Here is a 26,338-nt window from a genome sequence, read left to right on the forward strand (position 1 = left end):
TGAAATCAAGAATATATTCTCTGTGATGGATAGGTTCAGGGACAGGTTTCTTTAAGAGGTAGATTTAGTGTAAGTGTACTGAAGAGCCATAATACAGTGAGTTTTAACATTTTATAAAACATTCTTTAGTATCATTTATAAGATGTTGTAATTCAGAAATCTCCATATTTTTCACATACTATAACAACTATAAATTTGCTAACACTATCCACCTCATAACTAATATATTGCATGGCACTGCCATTAGCACAATCATTGTCCTGATTCAACTCATTTACTATCCTTATCCAGTCCTACGCAAAGCATGCTGGGAACTAGAAATCCACTGTCCAGTTTTCAAAGTTATTGATACAATTTAATTAAGTTACAATGTGATGATCACCATTATTATGTAATTAAAAGAAATCAGCAATGTTTGTAAAAGGTTTAATTAAATCAATAAATTATATTTCTAACTTGCCACCCTGCATTTATGTTAGTTGTGGTAATAGGCCTCCTAAACAGCTTTAAAGAGTGTATATATCAAGTCCAAACTGCCTGATCGTTCATATTGTGGTCAGATGTAAAATATTCTATTACCCAGCTTTAAACTGCTATATGTGGACAATTAATGCATTATACTAATTGTCCTCTTCTAATGAGCTTCAGATTTATTTATTTTCACCATCACAACACATTTTATGTTTTTATTAGCCCTTTAAACAGGCCAATTTTAAAAATCCTCTGATACCCTGAGTAAACCTTTTCCACTTTTTTTTTTCATCTTTGAAATAGTGCTTGTGTATCTGTCAGCCAAATTATGTGGAATCAATAATGTTTCTCTTTTGAATGTTTGGGCAGATTAATCTAAAATCACCATTGATTTGATTGCATTTTGCTGCTTTGTATAAAATGCTTCATTAAATTATGTGGACTATCAGGCAGATTGTTTCTCAGCAGTTGTGAACTTGATGTTTCAGCAAAAGCAAATATCTAATGCTACTACATGAATAATACTTGTCCACTGCGGACCCAGAAGCATAACCATGTGCCTAGAATGCACATGCATAAAGTATATCCAGCCCTAAGAGTCTGATCAGAGCAGTAAGAGCAGTTCACCATCAAGCCACAAGAGGACTGTCTTGTTCTCAGATGTCTTGTCTGACCAGTGCTCTGTTTTATTCTCAATAGCATGGCTTATTTAAGGGACTTATTATGGCACTAGCACTCATTACTGTTTTGATTATTTTATTGTAATTTTTTTTAATAACAGCATATAAATTTGCTTATGTGCCTGGAATGTAAAATATAAGTATATAAATAGATTAAGTTGAAAGATAAAAGATATTCTCCTCCAGATAGTCTACATCTCAATCCAAAACAGTGAATTTGCTGGTTTTCAATAATAATTTTATTAAAAACTGCATTAAAATATTTGATCAGTTGACAAAAATACAAGAAATTTTTTATATACATATACAAATACAAAAATTACATGATATGAATTTAAATTGACAAGAAAAAAAGAAACAATCCTGTTAGAATGAGTCATAAAACCACACAACAGGAGCTTCTGGAATACTGCCATTCTTTTTTAAATGTACTTGTATTTTCTGTAGCGTATTGTCAAAACGCTCATAATACTCCACTACTGGTCACCTCTGTGCCTTGAAAAATATCTTGTAAATTAGTAACACCAGTCTGTTTTAGCATGCATTAACAATCCTAGCTTGATGTACACGTCTCCTGAACAAATGCTAAATTTTGTTTGACATCTTCATCTTTATATATATATATATATATATATATATATATATATATATATATATATATATATATATATATATATATATATATATATATATATATGTACATGCACATTTTTCTCTATTATTGTGTATTATTGTCCATCACATGTTAATCCAATATCCCCGAACACACATCCGCTGCCTTCTTTACCGTTTCCACACTGTATTTTGTTTAAATTGCAAAAAAAAAAAAAAAAATCGCATCTGGAAACATACTGGCCTCCTCTGAGCTTTTCATCCAGAAAGTAAGGCTTCTAACTACAGTATGCTAAATTTGTAACACTGTATTTCTAACTGTGTGGTAATGCACTTACTCCTTGGATTTTTGGTGATATTCCACAGTTTTCATCTGTAGGCCTGGTTCAGTTACGTGGTTGGGAGTTGAACTCATTGCAGATGTTGTGAATAATCTTTGGTACATACTTGTAGAGGTTGTCAAACTCATCCACAAAGAAAGAGTGCTCTCTGTCGGGGTCGGTGGCGATGTATTCCAGCTCATCCTGTGCGGCCCAGGCTATACCAATGGAGTACGCAATCACACCTGGTGCATGAGATATGGGAGAGTACAATATTTTAAAAATGTAGGCAGCGCTGGTCTGGAAATCAACTTCCATCACATCTGTAGACGCTACAGACACCGTAAATACATCCTCTAAAAGAGGTACTTTTATCATTCAGCAAAATTTAATTAGGGCTCAGAATTTCTAGCTGCGGTGTATTCTGCCATTTAATGTGATTTACTCATGTTTCTGGATCTACATCCCGGAACAGCATTCCTATAGAGCAGTCACTGACTGTTCCAGAAAGGACCACAGGTGCTGACCTAGGGACCTACTGCATTCCGCCGCACTCACCTTTATGATGTACCGCCAGCGCCGGGGCCCGCACGTCATCGTAGGAGCGTCCATCTGTGATGACAATCATGATCTTGCGCTTGTTGGGTTTGGATTTGCTGAAGAGTTGATCTGCAGCATACGTGATGGCAGCTCCCGTGCTGGTACCTCCGCTCCAGTAGTTTATACGCTTGATGGCGTTCAGCAGATCAGCTTTGTTGTTGTGCTGACCAAAAGCAAACTCAAGCCTCTGCTCATATGTGTACTGTATGATTCCTACGCGCGTATCCGTGTCCGAGATCTCAAATTCCTGTGTCACGTTTGCAACAAACTGGAGCACGGTGCGGAAGTTTCCGGTTCCCACGCTGCTGGAGCCGTCGATGACGAAGGCAATGTCGTTGGCGTTAAGGCAGGTCTTACTGCACACCAGGTGGTCTGTGTCACACACGCGCTTCACCAGAGACTGCACTTCTTTGCGCAAGGCGAACCAGCTTGTGATAGGGAGCGAGAAGAAGCCATTGGTCCTGCACACTGCCTACAGACCAAAACAAGAAATAAAGTTCCCTCTGTGTCCCCAAATTGCTTTCATTTGCCATGAAATTCCATATGTGCAAAACTGTACACCCAACCTTAAATCAATATTGATACCTTTTCAACGAAGTTGGTCTCCACCACGTTCTGTTTTTCATTCTCATCTGGGCCCTCGATGGTGACAAAGAAGATGTTGATACCTGACTCTCTGGCCAGACGCGAGGCCTCCTCCAGTTTGTCAGTGGGCCAGCCGTCCACCAGGACCACAGCCACGTTGGGCGCCCCACCTCTGTTCCCATTAGCATCACTGAAGAAATTCTTGTTGATGTAGGAGAGGGCCTTCCCAAAGGACCACAGAGCCAGAATCAGAACAAAACAGCTACAGTTCCATCAGCCTTCCTCCCAGTAAACACTCTCTGCTGTTTCAATTGCAGCACTGTTTCGGGTCCAGTCTCTGCCCTGAAGTGATTTCCTTAAATGCTTCCAGAAGGCAAAAGTGCAGCATGCCGCTGCTGAAAACTATCAATGCAGCAGTTATTAAAAATGCAAAACGTCTCTTACTCTTTGTTTTCACCACTTTTAAATGATTGTTAAAATGTCCGTAGTTATAGAAATGCCACATGAAATGGACCCAAAAAAGTACAGAGGAATGCAAGGCACACCTAAATCCTTCTGAATGTTGCTGCTTTAAGGTTGTTAAAACTAAATAAAAAAAATTGCCTAAATTTTTGCCCCATTTTACAGTCTGGTTGAGTCAATGCTGGTTTGTGAAATTTTGAGTCAGTCTGCAGAGTTTGGTCAGTCAAAGTTGCCTGTTTACAGGTAAAACTATGTAGTATATGATGGATAAAGATTGTTTAGTGTATGATGTTCGCGTTTTTCCTCTCTAAACATTTACAAAAGCCAGCAAACGTATGATGTCTAGTGTTCTAAAAAGTCACATAGTATCTTCCAGCTTTTAGACCAAGTGTCTGTATCTCTGTGTTTCAAATGCAGCAGCATATTTTCTCTCTACTAACATTCACTTTTCACTATAATTTCTGCTAAATGTATTTTAATCAGCCACTGTTTTGGTTATTTTTAGTGAATGTATCAAGTCAGATATTGTGCATGACTTTAGTGCCCACATAGTTTTTGGGTCACTCCAGCCCTCAGGGATTTCAGAGTCCAAACAAGCAGGTTTGTGTAAATCATATACAGAAGATGAAGGGCTATGGTACTGATTAAACATCATCCAACCAGATTCATCAAAGCAGATAATGTTGTGTCCTCAGGCTATCTTTGACTTTATAGCTCTGCTAGAGAGGGCAGCTGCTGTTTTACAGGATTCTACTGTTATATTAAAGTGAGACACTATCTATAACACAAACCATAGAACCAATGTGAAAAGTAATCTCTAGGTTGGATAAACCTCAGGCATTTGGTCAGCTTAGACAAAAACACCACAGAGTGGCACCAGCCCTGTAATTTAGCCACAGTTCCCAGCTCAGATTTAGATCTAATTTGGAACTGAGATGTGCAAACAGGGTGTAATTCAGTGACACCATGTGATGACTTCTTCTCTTTGGCCTTTAGGGTATGGTCCAGGGTTATTCACTCACCTACATTGGACAGACCGCCCTTCTGGACTATTTTACTGATGGCCGGCTTCAGGTCCTTGGAGCTGGAGAACTGTTTTAGACTGAATTCTGTGACTGGATCATCCCTGCATCAGAAATGAAATGTTGACATATTATATGAGGATGACCTACATGTGTACAGTACATGTATGTTTTGGTACATCGTGCACAAACTAAAATGCATAATATGAATGTAATTAAAACATGGAGCTTAATTTAGAGATGTGCAAATGTGCCACTATAGATGATTGAGTTCATTGAATAATATATCTAAATTAAATCATGCAGTAAGTTCCTTAAATTCAATATTGTGCGACCACCGAAGGATTCATACATACACGTGATGTTCTTGTGTAAATGTGTTTTTATTTTAGACACTGTCAGTATATTGATGCTCTATGTTTCAGTGGATATCCAAATGAGTGAAAATGTATGTTTGCTAAAACCAAATATTACATATGAATATCTACCAAATCTATAATGTTGGTTTTATGTGACTGTCCCTCACTTGTTCTTATTAATACTTCAAGTATTTTCTGGCACTGGGACACATGATTACCCGTATTGAATGATGCCCATCATGGGTCCAGCTACACCCACATTGATGACCTGAGAAACATCCACAAGGAAGTCTTTCTGAATCTTAAAACGGCGTTTCCCAATGCTCCAGCTGCCATCCATGAGAAATGCAATATCAACTTTGCAATCTACAAAGACAAGATGAGAATAAAATGAGAGCCATGAAAGGAATAGTTTTGAAGGAGCATGAAGGACTGTTCAGTCGTGCCCTCGTGTGCTGAAACCTGGGAGATGAGAGGATGTCAGGAAAATACTGTACCTTATCTATATTACTTTAAAGAACTATTTAAAATAATTTGCTTATATAACTGAAAAAAGTGCTTTAATGGGGGAATGGTTATAAGACCCTGGTACTGGATTTTGCTGATCAAGTCACTTTTGATTGCAAACCATGTAATAAATATGTAATAAAGCAGGATTATGATGTGTACATTTTTCTTATTTTGATTAAATGTCTTTTTTTTTCTTTTTTTTTTTCATTTAGTACTGCACCTCAGAAGCTACATAAATACATAAGTTTCCCAGAAGACAAAATAAGGACAATTTACCCTGATCATCCAATTCAAAAAGTTAGAAAAAAAAGTACACCGCTCTTAATGTATCGTGTTTTCTTCTTGAGCATCAGTAAATGATTTGACCTTTTGTAATAGTTATGAACGTGTCCCTCAACTGTCCTCAGTTTGACAAGATGGATCTCAAAATCATACAGTAATGGTTGGAAAGGGTTCAAATATGCAGAAGATGCTGGAAAACCAAAGAATGTGCAGAAGCTGGAGGATTTTTCTGAAGAACATCGGGTAGTTTAACTGTTCAGGACAAACAAGGGACTTATGAACAATTATTACAAAACAAAAAATTGTCCAGGAAATGACACAATATTAAGATTTAAGGGTATGTAAACTTTTGAAAGGGGTCATTTTTATAAACTCAGTTATTATTTTGTCTTGTGGAGTATATATAAACTTCTGTTATGTGAAATAGCTTGTTCAAGACAGTACTAAATAAAAGATAACATGCAATTTTCATGGTAAAAGTGTGTTGAGGTCATAACATAGTATTGTGCAAGGAACCACGTGAAAATAATTTTCTGGCTTCCGTGTTTTTACCGTTTTATGGTAGGAGGTGCTATTACACATTTTCTGAAAGAGTACTAAATCTCTGAATCAAACACGGGCGAAGAAGAAGCAGTAGAAAAGTGTTGGTGTTTTACTACCAATAGTGTTGATTTCAACTGGAAAATGCAGTGAAGTGTATTTATAGGTATGTTTTGGAGTTTTGCAAAGTGTACATAGAGGAACATTTTTCAAATGAACCTATGCTGCAAAAAAGATGCATTGATGTATGATTATATTTATGTTGTATTTATTCTTAAATTGTGTTTGTAGGTTAGTTGTCTCAGCCTTTGGCACACCTTTGGTGTGGCCTGTCTCAGATAGAGGCTTGTGGTCTTCTGGCTCAGGAGCTGAAAACAGAAATCATGTACACACAAATCAGGTCTCCAGTTTCACAAAGACACAGTGACTCACAGTAATGCTGACCCCTCCTCACAACATTTACACATCCAGTAACATACTCACTGGAGGTGTGCCCACAACTACGATTTCACGGCCATAAGGCCTGATGTTTTGAAAAATATACAGTAAAGATGGGGGCATGCCAAATGCTGTTAATTTTCTCATTAATCCAGGCATGATTTGTATTATAGCATGCACTAAATAGAGTACAGATACTCTTTTTGGAATGCCCCATAAATGAATTATTCCAAAATGAAATGAAAATACTTACGATACTGTCCATACTGCTCATACTCTGTGTTATCAGGCCTTGGGTCAAGAACTGCAGAATAGAGGCAGCATTTGCAGCAACAGTTAGATCAGCATAGTGCATTATGGAAAATATACCCATAATGTCTCTGCGTATATGTCTCAGCAAATAAAAAAAAATAAAATAAATAAAAACCCTAAACAATCAAAGGCTGTAAAGAAGAGTACAAAACCTGTAGCTTGCCACCTATTCTCTGACATGGATGAAGAAGTTAGTCATAAAGCTCTAGCTACAGCAGAAACACATGGTGCACTGAATGGTTTTGATATCATATGGGTTGCACATTGGCATGGACTTTTAAAATAACTTGAAAGCTAGTGGGATGGCCTATTTAAACCTCATAAAGGTATAAACACAGTGTGAAAATGAGTAGCAGATATTGTAGGGACCTGTGTACATTGATATGTTGCTCTGGTGATATCAAAAACAGACATGTGCTATGCATATTATGAAGCCATAATTTACTGTAATTTATTGTCAGATTTATGGGTTTGTTTTTATTCTCCTCTGGTACTACGGTGGACATATAACAACAGTACATGAGACTCTTACCTGTGGGATCACCAGTACTCATTCTGTTCCATTTATAGCTTGTGTTTGGCACAGAGTAGCTACTATCTGAACACAGAAAGTAAGGGTATCTCAATTTAGATTATGATTAACATTAATTATTATGGGTTTATGGACACTTGGAAAAGAATAATTAAAATTAAATAATTGTAAAAAATTAAAAGAATATTTAGTCTATGTTTATGTCTTCTTTATTGCTCACTTATGAGAGGTTATGTTATTGAACTGGATGATGAGACCTGCATAATGATTATGATACCTGTTGGTCTTCTGGTGCCAGAGGACCCATCAGGTCGTGAGAATGCGGGGTGTGGCCAATCTCTTCTTGCAAATGCTACATAGGGAGATTGAGAAACTATTCACGATACTTTACATCAAATGGACTTTTAGAACTCAGACTTTAGAACAAAGTAATGTATATATAGCAAGGAAATATTTTATATTAATCTATTAATCATGTTTAGGTTTATATTTTGGTCAATTCCATTGATTCTTCCATGTTCCCATGCTTTTTATGTGTCTGTCATTCAATATATCTGTCACGTGTATATTTAGTTCTGTTTCCCTTTTTCATAGTTTTCTCTCCATAGTTTTGTTTCCTTAGTTACCAGTTGCTCCACACCTGTTTCAAGTCTTTGCAATTACCTTCCCCATGTATTTAAACCCTATGTCTTCCTCAGTTAGTTTTGTACCTGTGTGGTTGTTCTTTTCTCCCAGTGGATTTATTAAAATGACTTTCTTGGACTCCTTCGTTGTGCAATTTTTACTGAATAGCCGTGACAGAATAGCTGACCCTTTTGTTTTTTGTGTTTCTCTTCTCCCCCCGTCGAAATGGATTTACCAGCCGTCCAACTTCTCTGCCTGGAGCAGATGGACTGTTCGCTGGAGGACTACACTACAGACTTTTAGGATCTGGCGTGCCTTACTCACTTCACTGACCACTCACTTTGCGCTTTTTTATTACACCAGTTTGAACAAGGGGTGTAAGGCACACCTGCCAGTGGACGGTCCCAGGGAGAATTTCCCCCACTCCTGATCCAGAGCGAAGCCAGCCGTCACCATCCTTCTTCACGGAGCGTTCGTCTGAGCCCACCGCAGATGGAGAGCCCGCACCCACCTCGATCAACGAGCTTGCGCCTATGTTTGCGACAGAGCTGATCATCGCCCAGGAGCCTGAGCCTCAGTACAGTCTGACCAGGTGTGTGAGCTTGCAACACCGTGTATTGCCGTCTGTGTACTAGTGGAGATTGATGACTTGGAGGGAAGCCCTGCCCACATTCCTGCCACTGAGGATATTACGAGGAACTAACAGACATTTTTAATGTGGATTCTCCTGAGTCTCTGCTGGTTCCGCCCAGCCCTGAATCTCCTACGTCTCAGATGATTCTGCCCAGCTACTTTTCGCCTGTTTCCTCCCAGACTCCCTCTCTCTCCTCCTCTCCTAAAACCAGCCAGTTCCTCAGCCCTGTCTCCAGTCCCTCAGCTCACCCTCAGCCAGCACTATCCGGCTGTTATGGTTATCGTGGGTCATCGCTGTCTGGGGGTCTGCCTAGGTGTGAGGATACCCTGTCTCTACCCTGTGGAGTCTCGGACTCCACCTCTGTCCATTCCACTCCTCCGGCTTCACCTCGTCCATCCATCCATCTGTCTCCATCTGGCTTCTCCTTCCCTCCGGCTCCACCTTTGTCCTCGGTCACTCCGGCTCCACTGTGGTCTTCTGGATCCCCGCCTCGGCCTTGGTTCGCCTGAGCCGTCTGCTCCACCTTGGCCCTCTAGAACCTCATTGTCACCCACGGCTCTGTGGCTCTCCATCTCCATCCTGGGCTCCGTCTCTGTCAGTCAGCCCCCTCTTGTAGTTTGCTTCCTTAGATACCAATTGCTCCGCACCTGTTTCAGTTCTTCCTGACTACCTTCCTCATTAAATCCTGTGTCTTCCTCAGTTCAGGGTCTGATATTGTTTCTTATCTATGTGGTTGTTCTGTTCTCCCTGTGGATTTATTAAAATTACTTTCTTGGACTCTACTCCTTCGTCGTGGCGCTTCATACTGGACAGCCCGTGACAATATCATTCACTCTCAGATTCAAGAAAAACAGTGTGTTCTGTCAGGTCAACTCCAGTCAGACAGTTTTGATAGAATAATCACTTAATGTATCACACAAGCATTAATGGGAGTAGCCATTTTATATTTTTTTCTGATTTTGCTAGCTGCTAATTTCATGTAATTAAAATAAATGTAACATGCACACACACACACACAAAATGTTGAGGTATGGTCTGAAGACTGAAGGTTTTAAAAGTGATAAAATATGGAACTGATATATGTGTTCAGAACAAATTAGACTGGTTTAACACAATTCCAAAAGTACTGCTATTTAGGCCTGCAGCACTGGGACTTTTCACTGTTTGTATCACTCTACTTACTGTCAGTTAGTGCATCAGTCAGGGAATTTTACAGTGATTATTTCTGCAGGTAAGTGAGTCATTGAATCATTCACTTAACTAATGTGTTCAAAAACACGGAATTATTCAGAAATAAACACCACAACTGTGTGTTGCTCAGAGACACAACTGTCGATTCAGCTTTGACTTTGTTTGACAGTATTGCTTTAATTGGCATTGGAGCATAATTAGACAAAGTTAGTGGCAATATTGTGTCTAAAAAATTATTTAAACAACCTGTTTATTGAACTGTTGTATAAAAGCACTGGCTATTTTGTGTCTGAGATGAGTTTCAAGAATCTGTGAGGAGCATAAGAGCCTTGTTCATGCCAAATGACAATATGCTAGTGCATGGTGTAGTCATTCATCTAAGTTACCTTACACTTAATATCTAATTTATTACTAACCTTTTACGTACCTGATGTCACTCTAGTAAGCTGGTAAAGCTGTAAGTAAATATAACCAAGATGTACTCGATATTTATTTACTGTCAAGTATGATTTGGGCATGTTTACTAGAGAGCCTTGCAATGTCTAATGGTGCTTATTTCAGAGAAAGCTTTACCTGATCCCTCTAATCAAAAAGAACATTGGACTTTCACTTCTGCTGTTTGACACATGCAAAGATATCTGCAGTTACTCACTGGGATTAGACTGGGCCGTGTGCTGCTTCCTTTCAGACTGCGGCTGTACCCGACTGAAAACTGCTTAACAATGTTAAACAGATGTAAAAATATCCAAGAGAGAAGAAAGCAAAAGCTCACGCCTGCATTGCAGCTGCTACAGAATGATGTCTGAACTAAATGAATGAGTCATGCAAACCTGAAGCGGAGGAAACATGCGGCTGTCTTCGGATCGGGGTACCCGTCTCTGGCCTGTGCACACCTGCTGTCAAAATGCAAACACATTCAAGACAAGCCACATGGGGCCCGTTCTTCATACATCGCTAACTCAGTTAGCTGGATTCAGTACCGCCGCTCCCTATACGCAGAGTATGCAGTTTGCGTAAGGCACCAACTCCCGGCGGGGGGCACCATCCCAGTTTCTCAAAAAAATAAAAGGGTCGCCAACAGGCCAAGCGCCATTCCTGCATCTGCACTCGCAGCCACTCGCAGCCGCTCGCACCTCATGTTTGCGGCTGAAAGTAATGATCATAATTGATGGATTACTATGCCTATGGAAAGATTGTAACGGATCGCGTGTATTGTTTGAGTATGTTTTTTGTTCAAAAATAAAACTTGTTCTCTGAATGACTAATTTGCTGTTAAACTCTTCATATGAATGTCTGCATGACATGTATAATTCAGTTTAGACAGTTTGCAAGAATGTTTAGCATCCGTGGTATAAAAAGTTCACTGCAAGATGCTGGTGGAGTGAACGAGGGAGAGAGCTGTGAGTGAGGATGCGGGCGCAGCCTCCGTGTTGCCAGATCCAGCTATTTTAACCATTTTGAACTTGTGTTTTCCTTGTAATTTGACACTTTAGAAAGTTAATAAAGTGGGAAGTTTAGGGTCAGCGATAATTTTATGTTATCTTATTTGCAAAAGATTTGATATAATCTTGGTTTATTTTTATTTATTTTTCGGTCTTTGTTTGTTTTAATAGAAATATCTGGCAATACTGCATCGCTGGCACTTAAACTGACAGTATCAAAAAGGCCCATGGATACAACATTCGGTAAGGGAAACAAAAAAATAAAAATAAATACATAAATAACTTGATATTATCTGTCAGAAACGTTATCACCGGTGTCAAAAACAGTAGCATTTAACACTAGTGCACAGATCTGTAGAACAAGTAGGTTACAGAATGAAATGAAATATGCAAACACTAGCCATGAAGAAGTCTATGCTATTTCATTCAGTGTAGTAGTTAAATTTTGCACTAGACAAAGTTATCAGCTATATAGCAATGGTTATTAATAAAAACTATATAAATAGTAAATAGGCTAACTGATCAAATTATTCACTCCTAACAATGGAGCCATGCTTTCAGGTACATTCATAATCCTGTGAAATTTTTTCTGGCTGTTGACGTTAATAACGCGTTTTAATGTCGGTAATAATTTCACCATCAACATCGAATCTAATATTCTCTCTGAGTTTCCATGTTCCCTTACGAAAATTTGCCATTGTTTTAACATGAATAAAACCAAAAATCATGGTTCTTGAAGCCATGGTAGCCGCAAAATAACCATGGTTTTGTTAGCCTACTTCAAATAATAATTTACAAAGAAGTATTAAGATGATTTTTATTTTATTTTTTTGTCGTTATAAAAACACACCTAAGCCAACAATAGCCTTTTAAATGACTTAAAATGCATTATATAAAAACAATGAGGCAATAATGATAATTAATAATTATATGGTTTCATTCAATAACACTGTTAAAAAACATAATGTAACACAAAACAAACACTTTATGTACATTACATGTTATTAAAAATGCCTGCAAAGGAAGCCAAAGACTTGCTGCTGCTACACTTACAGGACAATCAAATCCTTGTAGGCTACATTTAATTCATTTGGCCACCTTTTTGCTATATATAGATGACACAGCCTCTATAATTTCTTCAACAAAAAACATGTGGACATTACAACCCTTACAAAAATTAACCATGTTTTAATAGTAAAACTGCATGATTTCTGAAGGCTTGAGATTATAAAATCAATCAGACAACTGTATAAATTATAGCCATAGGTAACTGTCTAGAGTTGTCATTTGTAAATAATACAATTTATTTATTTACTTTTATATTTTATTAAAGTTCTATTTTGACCCCTAAAGTAGGTGTTTTGTTGTTGTTTTGAGGGAGGGGGGCACAACAATACAATCCTGCTTAGGGCACCCATTTGACCAGCAGCGGCCCTGGCTGGATTTGATTGTTGACGATTTGACATGGTCTTGGATTGTTTGGTTCTTAGAAGCTCATCCAGCTGTCATAGCAACAAGTCCGTAAGCTAAAACCTGCTCGGGAGCCGGCTTGTTTCATGTAAACAGGATTAGATTGCATCATTTTTAGTGGAATCGATACTTAAAACCTGTCCACTACCACCGCTAATTTATTACAAGAGTACCCTACTAATCCAGGGACAATAATTCAAAATAATGATTTAAAAAGTAAATTAAAGATAATATAATAATGTTGTGTAGTTTTAAATGCTATTAACACAGCCAGTTTTACTCACTGAAAGATTTATTTGTCATAAAATTATTACTTCATAATTGTATTAGAGTCTTACACACCTGCTATACAGATAATATAGAGTCGTGCATTAATTTGAGTGGTGACAGATATTATGGGAGTGGCTTGATGGAGCCAGGAGATGCAGATAACATGATCTTGACCCTTAAGAAACTTTCATTAATGCTGTCACGTAACAAATCTGTTCAAATATTAAATTAAATGAACTGCTAATTACTACATTGAAATAAAAATGTGAAGCATGTACAAATATTAGAAGTCGTGAATATAAATAATTGGGAATCATGTAAAAAAATAAAAATAAAAAAATAAAAACAGTGCACATTTAATTGATCTATTATAACATTTACGTAGTTTCGTTCGCTTGGCTGTTTCCTTATAAAAGTCCAAAAAATTGTCTCGTTTTTCATCGGGTGTCTTTTTTATTTATATGATGTCATTAAATTGACGTCTTGCCGCCAGCCAATACCTGCATTGCTGATCGTGGTTTGGAGTATCAATACATAACCCCTTTTAAACCAACCCATGAATGCGCAGTTATCTCAGATAACTCAATCCAGTCATACTAATCATCAACAACAGGTGCGTTCGAAGAACCGAATTAGCCAGATCCTGATTAGTGCGATGATATTATCTTGGATGTAACATTTAATCTCGGATGTAATAAGCAACGAATGAAGAACGGGCCCCTGGAATGTCTGAGCTGACCTACCAACGTGATATACTAAGGACTGTGCCTTTCGTATATGCAAAACAGCATGTTCTGTCTTTGGGGATAGTTGTAAGTGCTCCTTGTCTGTAACTATTTACTGTGGAAAACAGGAATTATATCCTGAGGATACACTGATGTAATTTCACAACAGAGGTTGATTAACAGGTAATGTGTGAATCAAGCGATGTCAACAGGTAAGTCTCTAGCCCCTTTCACACTGAGATTCCGGAAAATACACAGGTAATGTGTCCCGGCAATTGTTCCCGGATCGTTAGATTTTGGTTCATTCACACTGCCAGTGATTTCCTGGAATCTGTGCGTGCGTTCACACACAATCCGTAAAGGTCCCCTAATGACACGTGATAGTTGGAATTTGTTTGTTTCTTATCGAAAATTATGTGATGCAAACTGAAAGTGTTTTCATTGCTTTATAAACATGGCAGCTGATCAGCTACTAGAGACTTTTTTTATGTATAATATGTGTAATGCTCATATTACTACATCGATATATTGACTTCTTTTCGGAGAGTAACGTGTATGCTGGAAGCAAAATTGGCTGAGAGTAGGAAACAATATAAAGCAGCGAGACTTAGAGCACGTAGGCACCATCGGATGTTAAAAGCTACAACTCCGTTTCCACGACTCATGCATGTTGCATTTTGTTTTTAATTGGCTCATACACATCTGCATCATGTCCCGTTCCACTGAGCTGGCGAACAATCTCAGCTTCAGCGCGGATACTGAGGAGCTCCATGGTCTCTGCTTCAGTCCTGTTTGTGCACATTTCTGTTTTTGTATTTTATTTTTTACGCAAACATCACTATATGTGTTTAAAACACCGACTAGCCCCTCTGGCACTGCAGGGTTGTATTATTGAAAACACCCGCTGAAAGAGTCGCACAACAACTACGTCATCACTACGACACATCTGTTACAGCATTGGTTCCAGCTTTTGTCCACACAGAGTGCCTTCTGGGACTGAACTCGGCAATGTTACTAACTTCTGTTTGCGTTCACACAGAAGGCACTCCTGCAGTTTTCCGAGACCAACGTGCAGTGTGAAAGGGGCTAATGAGTTCAGAGAACTTAGCTTAGATGGTAATAGTCTTTCTATCTTGCAGGTGCAGGATAGTGCAACAGGTAACCATGAAGACAGACGAAGACAAAAGACAGGACTACCACAGGTAAGAGTTTCTAGTAAGGAGTCAGGTAAGTAATCACAGGGTAATGAAAATGTCTGATTTAGATGAATGTGGATATTGTGGTTCACAGTCATAGCGCCACCAGCTGGCAGAAGGAAGTGTGACATATACAGATTTTGAAACAGTTTTATATTTGGACTGAAGAAACAAACACATACAAGAGAAGAATAGATAGGTATAATGGAGGAAAACAGAAAGTGAGGTCAACACCACTAATCTAGCTCAGGAGGACACAAAAAAATCACCAGCAAAACCTTAAACAATATACCTGTTCACTTTTAAAAAGTACTAGAGTACAACAAACCTTAAACACAACAGGCAAGCATCACAAGACAGGACACACAGTCAGAGTAATTGGATTGTGGTTTACCTGTGTTTGTGCGAGATGAAAACCTATTGGCATAGACGGAGCTGCCTCTAAATGCTTTAGACAGATGTTATGGTTAGAGTTTAGGGCTTGTGTTACTGACATAGGAACTACAGACAGTGTCAAAGTAGAACATACCTTGTGTAGGACCTTTTCCTTTGGTGCTCTGTGACTGTCCTACATGCGGTATTTAGAAAAAACAAATACTGAAGCACTAGATATAATCTATTTCTTTTTCAGCTGTAACAGCAACCTTAAAGTCAACATAAAATCCTGGTCTTACTATGCAGGTCTCATCAGTGAATGCTATTCTAAAAAAGAAAAAAATTCTTAAACCGTCGTCAAAATATGGTAATCCAACCACTTTACAATTGTCACCATACAATTTTATTTTCATTGAATATCTTTGTCACTTAAAAATACATCATAGTGTGGAAGTAAAATGCTGACTTTAAAGAGGATTAGACTAAAACAAGGGATTCACAGGCCAACACCATCTACAGTACACCCCAAAACACAAACAAAGAACCAAAGGAAAACTGCAAGAGAGCTTTAGTTCTGTAAACCACTAAAAACACACCCAGAGGGCCCTGAATAACAAAAGAACACACATGCCACGTGAGGGAGGCTTTAGCATGCCTGCTTGACTTACGTGCAACAGAGCTGAAATACGGGTGACTTCTGCCTAGATCAGAAAGAAAGAGGTTGCTTCAGAAACAGAGAAAGGAAAGAGGATGGATAGAGAGGGAACCTGATCCATATCGTCCAGACAGGATGCTCATTTCACTAGGATACTGAAAAACTGACCCAAGAACAAATGGATAAAAGCATGCCATTGATTTGACTATTATAAACTATGATTCTTTTAATTAATTAAGGCATCAGATATATAAAAGACTGGCTCACCTGCCTCGCGGACTTTATGAACAGTGACCCGTGGTGTGGCTGATGTGGTAATGGGTGGGGCTGTGGCGATGGGTGTGGTCACATGAGTGGTTGTGGGCGGGGCTGCAGTGGAGCTCGGCTCCGTCGCTGGTGACACTGTGGAGTGAGGCGGGTCTTTATGATCAGCTTAGGAAAACATGAATGGATGATGAGCTGCTACTGGACAGTGACAAACTGGAATATTGTGAACATAGATCCACAGATGAAACCTCCTTAGACATGCTTTCCACTTTTTATTTTTAGAAGATCTAAGATTGAAGTTTGACCTACACTGGATGAATCTAACTGCCAGTGATTTAGTTCTCATATTAGCTAGATCCCTTTGTCTTCTCAGCATTTCATGGACCATTTTACAAAATAAGTAAATAAATAAATAAACTATTATTTAGCTGCTTTAAAGGCAATGGTATTTACTTAAGGAAATGCAAATATTCATTCATTATTTACCAATGGTTCTTTTATTTTAACTCTTTTTTTTTCTTTTTTCATTACACAATATATAGGTATCACCCCATGCCTCACATACTACATTAAACCCAATTTATGAGCGCAACATTTACATTTATGTATTTGGGAGATGGTTTCATCCTTGTATCCTACTACTTGTTTTTAGCTATTGTGCATTCCCTGGGAATCGAACCCATGATCTTGGCATTGCTAGCTCCATGCATTCTGTTTGAGGTAGAGGACAGGCTTAATGACATAAAAAACACTTATATGAGCATTACTAGCTAGCTAAAACTGCTTACCTGTATTCTCTGCGGTGGGTCTTGAGGGTACAAAGATCAGAGTGGATGGGTAGATCACCCCCTTCTTTGGTTTACCCACTGACACATAAATATAAATCCGATATACATCTCAGTATACATCTAAAGTACATCTCATATGAAATTACTGTGTCTTAATGCTATATGGATTCTGTTTGCCAATACATGTAGGTGTTTTCCAACAGTGTTTGTTCAGAGTAAGGTCTACACTACCTGAGACAGAAAACGAATCTCTCCAGTTGGGTAAGGACAGAGAGCGGACACCGTTAGCAAAGCTACCCTTGTAGGTTGCCTGTCCTCCCATCTTCATCACAATTACCTTTCCTCCAGAGTTAGTGATGACTCCGCTGACAACAAAATAACAGCAAAAACATCATGCATGTGAGATTTATTTAGTATTTACCTACGATTTACCTATGAGATCTGTAGTGATTTGGGTAGCTTTAGTAGCTTAGAGTGAATACTGAGTAAAAAATGCTAGAAAACAAGTAAGCCGAGATATGTAACATAACTTTGACCAGATCCAATGGCAAAGAGGGCTTGATCACTTCTGAGCATGGTGTATGATATAAGAAAATAATCCAAAGAAAATGCATGCCATCTGCCTTTTACTGGCTGCATACTGCTGTGTGAAATGTTGGCCAATTCTGACCAAATTATTAGAGGAACAGGGGATCTTAGAGAGAGAAAGAGATCTAGGAAATGATGCAGACCAGAAACCCAGCAGCCCAGGTTTCCCACATGTGCACTGACTGACACACCATAGCAATTGATTAACTAGCACAACCTCCCCAGCCAACATTATTTGTTGAGGAGGTGTGCACATTTTCTGCAGATTTCCCTTTGATCCGCCCGTGTTACTCTGATCATTTATCATGTTTTATAGTGTCAGAATTTGACACTTCATCTAAATTCTCTTACTCTCTAAAGCCTCTCAGCATGGTGTGATTACACTTAACAACCATGAAACAGATGACTGACGATCATACGCTCACAGAGCATGGAAGGCTGTGAAAGATTTCTAAAGACATCTGAGGTAGATCCATAGCCTCATATACAGGTTTCCCACTCTCTTTGACCAATAAAATGTTTTGACAAATCTCTGATAAAGCTGCTTGTTGCACCCCAGCAATTACGAGAGTTTAAGAACTTCCGCAGGTGCAAGAGCTGGATTCATGTGGGGTAACAATTTATGCTTGGTGCACATTTTTGCAAATTTGTTTCAGTGAACACTGGGGTGCACAAAGCATAAAATGTTTGAGCTCACTTGTGAATGGCAGCATTGCAGATACTGGATATGGAGGCAAATACACCCGTCCCATACACCTTCTCCTTGGTCTCCCTGCATTTAGCTGGACACTTAACAATAAACTCTGGGAGATTGATCTTCCCAGCCCGCATATCACATTCTATTGCTGGCACAACTGGAAAAGCAGAGGCAATGTCAGAAGAACATAATGTAGTGGCAAATGTCTCAAACATGCATATTTCTATCAGCATAATTATTGCAGCTACCTTGTTTTGGCTTTTTGTCCTTGGCATTTGGCTTTGCCACACTGGAAGTCAGTAGAAATGCTAGGAACATAGATCATACAGAATATAATGTAAATACAAATTACGAGACAACATAATTATTATTATTATTATTTTTTACATTCTCTACAGGCAAATAAGAGAGTAAATAAGACTATTCCTGGAGTCTAAGAACTCAAAGAAGCAGTAAAACTACTTTAAGTAAAACTCAGTTAAACTCTTTCCCTCCTCCTCTACCTCCCTGATGTTGAACGGGGTAATTTGTGTAATTTCAGCTATTATTTTGTGATGTGCACTATTTATAAACAACTGAGAGGGGCTTTCAATACTTGATGCTTGAGCAGGTACAAATGCAATGAAAACCTTGGTTTAATTCACAATGGTTTGATTCACAATCTCTTAAATCAATACATTTCTTTAAATGTGTTATTTAAACTTAAACGTAGGCTGTCCAATTACTACAGCTGCTGCACACCCCTTGAACTGTTGCTGAACTGAATATATGAAGCAAGCTGCTGTTTACAGATTACAGGTCTACAGGTCCACTGAATTATCACCACCTTGGGTGTGCTATATTTTCCATGTGTTTACCATCCCTAATCCAAAGGTCATAGTTCAATGTGTGTTGATAGTGAGAATTGGACCTTAAAATGTGAATAAAAATGAATAATAAATAAATAAATAAATACAAATATTTATTTACAAACAAACAAACCTACCTACAAAGACAGCAGTGAGAGTTGGTCTACTCATCTCGAGCTCCTCAGCAGGAGTGTAAATCTGGTCAAATGTTCTCTTAAGCCTCTGTATTACCTCCTGTAATCCAACAACAACAAAAAGAGATACATTTACAGATACATACAAATATAAAATGTGTTTGGCAAAAAAACAAACCAAAACAAAAACAACAACAAAAAGCCTTGTGAGGTTAATGAGACTAGTACAATGTTAAGGCCTTCAACTGGCTTTCTCTAAACCAGTAAACCAGTCAGATTAAAGGAAATACAATGAAAAATAACTCATGTTATTTTTAAATTCCCTATTTCAGGGATCCAGATTCTTTGCTCTAATCATTGTGTTTTTTTTTTTTTTTTTTTTGCTCCATTCATGGTGTATTTTTGTAAGCTGGTCCTGGATACAACTGGTTTCTTAATGGCAGCCCTGCCTAAACCCTCTTTTTATGATGCTCTCTGGATATTTTGCAGCTCACAATTGCTCAACACACACTTCAAACCACTTCAGGATTGATTGATTGATTGATTGATTGTACAGCTGTCCCACTGTACATTGCAGATCCCATCCCGATTGCAATGACTGTTAAATGCACTACTAGTAGAGACCTTGGTGCTTGTGTTTCTGTTTACCCTGCTCAAAGACCCTGCTTGAATCAGCATGACCAGCTAAGAACTGACATTGATAAGCTAGTATCCTAATATGTACATCAGTATAAATGAGGCTTCTCATGTATATATCTGTGCTTGAGGCAATCTTTGTAGGAAATCTGCATGGAATGTATCTGGTTGCCATGAAACTTCAGACGCACCCTCCCCACTAACTGCACCACTGTCCCCACCACTTACTTACTGGTCTTTCTGGGCCCCAGAACAGACAGAGTCTGTCTAATTAACCACCATAATGACATATCTCACTGTAAGAGTTGGATTTACAGGTGATTTAGGAAGTTGATGAATTCATGTTTCACTCATGTTTTGTTTTTTGTTTTACGTTTTATATATGGTATTGGGGATTTATAGTTTTTAGTTTTTTTTTTTATTGTAATATTTTAATTTAATGTAAAGACATTGATTACGGAGGAATTCTGAGATCAGTGAGCTTCTACTCTTCTTCTACTCTGACCACATGGAGTCCACACATGAAAGAAAATTTTGAGATCAATGAAGCATCGTTAAAGGAAATGAAACACATTATTCATTCATCCATCCAAAAGTCCATTCTATAAACCGCCTGTCCTCTGTAAGGTCACCGGGATGCTGGAGTCTATCCCAGTGCCTCAGGCCGAAGGACAGACGGCCAGTACACATCATTCACTAAACATCCAAAACTGTACAAATAAAAGAACTCACCAACATGAAAGCTTGTGTAGCTAAATTCCACCACCACAATTACTAACAATAATAATAATAAAAATCTAAATCAAAAGACTGTACACAGCTAATTTTCAGATCAGTGGCAGCCAGTACCTTGAGCTGAAAAATCTCCTGAACAATCGTGTGTTGTTCTAAGAAGCAGTCTAATACCCCATAATCCTCATTTAACTGATTTACTTTCAAGTAAACTCATTCAGCTAAGCGCTACTGCAGCAAATGCAGAAAGGTTCAACTGAAGTGAATTTAAAGTACTGTGTACTAACATTTAAATGAATCATATGATACAATGGAATTATTTTACACATACATTTTTTAGACTGTATTAATATATACACTGAACAAAATTATAAACACAACACTTTTGTTTTTGCCCCCATTTTTCATGAGCTGAACTCAAAGATCTAAGACTTTTTCTATGTACACAAAAGGCCTATTTCTCTCAAATATTGTTCACAAATCTGTCTAAATCTGTGTTAGTGAGCACTTCTCCTTTGCCGAGATAATCCATCCACCTCACAGGTGGGGCATATCAAGATGCGTTTATAATTGTGTTCAGTGTATATATAAAAAAACTGAATGTAATTGCATCTGTAATTAATTTTTGTAATTACATCTATACTATATGTAGTTACACTGTTGACTTTTCCTAAACTTAACTGTATCCCACAAAAGTAGAATTATCAGCTAATAAATTAGTCAAGACAACTGAATAATTTCTAACAGTAGCACAACAAATTGAAAGATAATTTTAAAAGCCACATATATTATTATAGGGCACTTTGAACCGATGAACCGTAGCACACAATCCTCAAGAACAGTGACAATTAACAAATGTAAAAAATAGACAAGCTCTCTAACATCTCAATACAACAAATAACAATAGTAACAAAACCAGCAAAAAAAGTCTCAATAAAAGTGATAATTATAGAATGTAAAAAATAGACAAGCTTTATTATGCAATGCGTCCTGTGAATTCACAAACCCTTAACATTTCAGCAGTGCTGTTAATAACAAAATTCTTTGTTCAAACAACTGTGTTTGACTAGTTAGGACAAGATTTGCAGAAATTCTGTTGGTGTAACGTGTTTCAATGCATTACAACAAATAACAATAGTAACAAAACCAGCAAAACCTGCATTTTCAAGTAATACTTTGAGTGTCGTCAGGCCTCCTCTTGCGACATAGAGTTATATCTTCAGGTCTTTTCAGATTTATTGTGGTTTATTATTTTGACATAGATTTATGTCTTTGGGTGTTTTGTAAGAAATGTAAAAAGACAGAAACCGTGTGAACTGGAGTGATGAAGAGACTGTATAATTCTTACAGTTATGGTCAGAAAAGTCTGTTTAATACAAATTGGAAGACCTAGGTGGCGTCATTTTTATTTTATAACTGGCAAGTTGTGGGAAAAGCCTTGTAAACCGGTTTCCTGCTGTTCGTCCAATCAGTGACAGTGAAACCGCTAATATGCAAAAAAGAACATTAAGCCGGGGTTTAGGAATGTACAGTTTGGCGTACGGTATTTTGTTTGGTGTGTTCCACTCGTCGGCTCTCATCGGGCTTGCGTCGGGCTCACAGTGAATCAGCGTCGGGGCTGTCGGGACCGTCGGCAAGAGTGAGAACTCTGATTGGTTGTTCAGTTTGGCGAATGAGTCAGTGCTGAGAATTAAAGTGAAAGTGATGAAAACAAGCACATAAATGAAGGCAATACAGACAGAAGGCTGTTTAAATGTTAAGTGATATTTCCCAATCATTCTAATATGCGAATGTTTTCATAAAAACATGAGCGGCTTAAAATGATTGAAGTTATCAACGTTACTGATTATCAAAATGGTAAGCAAGCGCTGCTTTGTTTACATTTCATATATCTGCATTTATCTTTGTTTCGGTTTCTCCTTTTGAATGACGAATATATACTGCTGCTATATATGATAGCTGCTGATATAGACAGTTAATTCCTCTCACGCATGCGCAGTACGTACATGTTAGTTTGACGTTGGCTATAGTATGTGCGGTGTGTTCAAGCGTTTTTTTGGTCCGACGCGAGGCGACAACACCGTCGGCTTTCGTCAACGCTAGTTCTTTGAAGTCTGCTTTGTAAGCTATGGTCTTTAGACTCTCTTGAGCCTTCTTGGAACATTGGAACACAGGCTTCCTATCTCCTGCTTAGTCCTCTGTTCTATGCTCCGGTCTATGGTTGCATTGCTGGTGCATCGGTGAGCCTTCTTGGAACATTGGAACACAGGCTTCCTATCTCCTGCTTAGTCCTCTGTCGTATTTTGTAAAAATTTATATGTAATAGTGATTTTGACCACAGGAAGAACAGCACTCATATGTATATGAGATAGCTGATTGTTGGATCAGTAAATAAACAAACAAACTCCTATGCTCCGGTCTATGGTTGCATTGCTGGTGCATCGGTGAGGAAGACCATGGTGGCGTGGGTTTACTGTTTCCCATAGCACCCTCTGGGGGACGCAGAGTAGAGTTCCTATTCGAGAGGGAATGTCTCAGGTTACACATGTAACCATGGTTCTCTGAGAAGGGGAATGAGACGCTGCATCCTTTGCCATGCTTTGGGAATTCCTGCACATCATTGTTCCGTGGTTAGGTGTGTGGGATGATGCGTTCTTCTTACATTGTACGATCGATCTCCTCATTGTGAACAGCTTTGCCTCTTGGACCACTGCTGTCAATTAAATTGTTCTTTAAATATTTTACATTATTTAGAAAACCTTCTTTTGCAAACTACTCCTAGGTTTTACACTCAACCTCAAAATAAGTCTAGGTCAATAATTATCCAAAAAATTTTAACTTTCCCCTTTGGATAACAGGGTCATTTAGAAAATGGGAGTGGACACATATACCCCAAAGCCTATAAATCCTAAACGAAAACTCAAAACTGTCAACTCATGCATCATATGATTCTAAAAAAGCATGCAAAATTTGATGGAGATTAGACAAAAACTGACACTGTAATAGATACAAAGCTTAAAAACTACATTTTCTATGGCAAACTCCCTGAAATTGCCATTATAACCACTTAAAGGCAGCAGAGGACCTCTAATGGGCTCATTCAGCTCACTAAAATAGTGCTTTTCAGTGTTTCACTTTTGGATTTACATTTAGACATTGTTTTTACATTGAAAATGACATTTAGTCAAAGTGTACCACTTTATTTATACAGACATATCAGTTTTTTTTTTAAATATAGCCACATAATTATTACAGTGAAACCTGAAAATTATAAACTCTTATAAATAGAATACTTGCAGTAAGCATTTTGTTACCTACCATTAGCATAAATGTCGTAGAAAGGCCTTAAAGCACTTGAACCCTGGTAACTGCTGCTTGCAGCTATATTTATTATTATTATTATTATATTGTTAAATGCATAAATTTAATTTAGTTAAATTTAAGACTCCCGCACACCACAAAAGAGCAGACATGTCTCTACAGAGCTTCCTTTCACATATCCTCCACATACATCCTTCACTCAATACAAGCCTGATCAAGCTCTTAGCGTTTCCTCACTGCTGTTATAAACACAAGACACATGCGCCGATGTGACAGAATTACTGTAGCAGAGCTGTAAGAACTGGACGCAGAATGGTTCTTCCCAGCGGTGTGAGGCTGCAGGTTCAGCATGACGTATATCTCCCTATGTGAGTGAACTCATACGTGAATACTAGATCTTTGTCTCTCCGAGCATTCCTTACAGCACACATCTGTCAGTGACGCGACACTGTCTCTACAATTACTTAGGGAAACATTTTAGATGAAATCCTGGGTGTAAGGGGAGAAAAGACTGAACCACAAAGCCGCAGGTAATTCAAACTAATCTGTTTTTGCTTTTTTTCTCTGAGAAACCCGAAACCACATGAAAGTTAATGAAAAGAGAGGTGATCTTACCTTTGGAGCTGCTCGGCTGACTTGCAGAGACGCTTTGAAACTCAGCGCATTAAACTTTCACTCGACCTGTCAGAGTGTGTGTGTGCATGCGTGCGTGCGTGTGATGCTGGAGGGGGAAAAGTTTCTGCCTCCTTCAGTCCCACCCTAAACACACGCACAGCTGTGAACAGTCATCAAGGTCACGACCAAAACTCTCCATCTATATACAGTATGAGTCTTTCTTGCTGTACAGAACACTGACATGTCATCTCTGTCATTACGGCCCATAACTTTTTCACTCATCATTCAATCTGCAGGCTATTCAGAGCTTGAGAGAGAGAGTTAGAGCGAGAGAGAGAGAGAGAGAGAGAGAGAGAGAGAAGCTTAGATTTACATTGATTTATTATAAAAGCCTATTATAAATTACTGGAATCTTTTCAGATTTTTGAAAGTCAAGCTTAGTTTGTGGATAGTCTATCATATGAGAGAGTAGAATCCTCCCTGTTGCAGATTCTCTAAGGCTAAAACAGCATTTATTTAGTTAAACTCTAAATATAATTATTGTCTCCTCACTACTGTAATAACCCGCCAAACTGGCCAGTGAGTTCATAATGTTACATGCAGTTGATTTTCACTCGTTCTAAACCTAGAGTTTTTTTCTTCCGGAAAGAGCTTTGTGCAACATCCTAGAGTAGGGCACACATGTGTTTTTTATTATTCTGTCTGGAAATAAAGTTGTGTTTACAATAACATCCTCTTTTTCCCCAACTTGCATCGGGAATCCAGGCATGTTAACCATTGCTGTTATTGTTAAATATGTTATTGTTAAATCACACAGGGAAAACTGATCAAAAGACCAGGCAACGTTGTTGTTTATTTATTTAGATAGAACTTACCTTCCTAAAGCTGCCATGTTGGGTACTTCAGTTTCTCACATTCATTGTAACGCCAGTGGTCCAGCTCATCTCTATATAGGCTCTGGCCTTATTAAGTAGTAGAGTAGGGCTGTTAGATTATGCCCTCGTCCATCGCCGATGGCTGATTGATTTCAAGATGTACAGTGCAACAGCAAAGAGATATTTTACATTTTAGAGAAGACAAGTTGCGATACCGAACAGGACCACATGGAGATGACCAAAAAAAAAAAAAAAAAAAACTAAACCATCCGCCTAGTGTAGACAGATCCATTCATTATCGTGAATTTATGTGGAAACAACGTGAATGTATGGAAATGTCTGTGCTGTGCATAAATACAATGTGCGATCAGTGCGTCAAGAGCACTCATACACACATTATTATAACAGACTCATGCGTGCTTACTGTACGACTCCTTTATGCCACCGCAATCATCTTTACCTTGATTGCAGTCTTCATCCATCAAAACTTTACTAGCGAGACTGGTTATCCAGTCGATAAAACGTAGTTT

The 26,338-nt window shown here is 38.3% G+C and overlaps 1 protein-coding gene across 7 annotated transcripts; it reads right to left on the reverse strand.

Annotated features, from left to right (window-relative positions):
- Positions 1-1,807: 1,807 nt before the first annotated feature.
- LOC109054249 (vitrin-like) lies at positions 1,808-25,035 on the reverse strand. Of its 7 annotated transcripts, none has more exons than XM_042768381.1 (21): positions 24,934-25,035; positions 19,633-19,729; positions 18,896-18,955; positions 18,648-18,804; positions 17,594-17,727; positions 17,363-17,440; positions 16,575-16,739; positions 16,321-16,353; positions 15,807-15,845; positions 15,672-15,725; positions 11,005-11,070; positions 10,827-10,889; positions 8,003-8,077; positions 7,726-7,791; positions 7,135-7,185; positions 6,761-6,811; positions 5,330-5,477; positions 4,753-4,856; positions 3,269-3,495; positions 2,642-3,155; positions 1,808-2,328 (listed from the first exon to the last, which is right to left on the reverse strand). In XM_042768381.1, the coding sequence occupies exons 2-21, from the start codon at positions 19,664-19,666 to the stop codon at positions 2,150-2,152; spliced, it is 2,298 nt and encodes a 765-aa protein (XP_042624315.1). In that variant the 5' UTR covers positions 19,667-19,729; positions 24,934-25,035; the 3' UTR covers positions 1,808-2,149. The 7 variants fall into 7 exon arrangements, with proteins under 7 accessions (XP_042624315.1, XP_042624317.1, XP_042624320.1 ...); XM_042768383.1 differs by having other exon boundaries at positions 11,005-11,067; positions 24,934-25,008; XM_042768386.1 differs by having other exon boundaries at positions 16,575-16,709; positions 24,934-25,007.
- Positions 25,036-26,338: the final 1,303 nt, after the last annotated feature.

The sequence above is a fragment of the Cyprinus carpio genome, chromosome A13 (assembly GCF_018340385.1).
Source record: "Cyprinus carpio isolate SPL01 chromosome A13, ASM1834038v1, whole genome shotgun sequence".
Taxonomy (NCBI): Eukaryota; Metazoa; Chordata; class Actinopteri; order Cypriniformes; family Cyprinidae; genus Cyprinus; species Cyprinus carpio.

Bases quoted from the DNA above. Each gene is read 5' to 3' on its own strand.
- LOC109054249 (XM_042768381.1), bottom strand. From the start codon at position 19,666: ATGAGTAGACCAACTCTCACTGCTGTCTTTGTAG. The intron at 5,478-6,760 runs GTGTGCCAAAGG...TTGTCTTTGTAG, and splicing joins TGAGACAGGCCACACCAAAG to ATTGCAAAGTTGATATTGCA. The intron at 3,156-3,268 runs GTATCAATATTG...TTTGGTCTGTAG, and splicing joins AGACCAACTTCGTTGAAAAG to GCAGTGTGCAGGACCAATGG.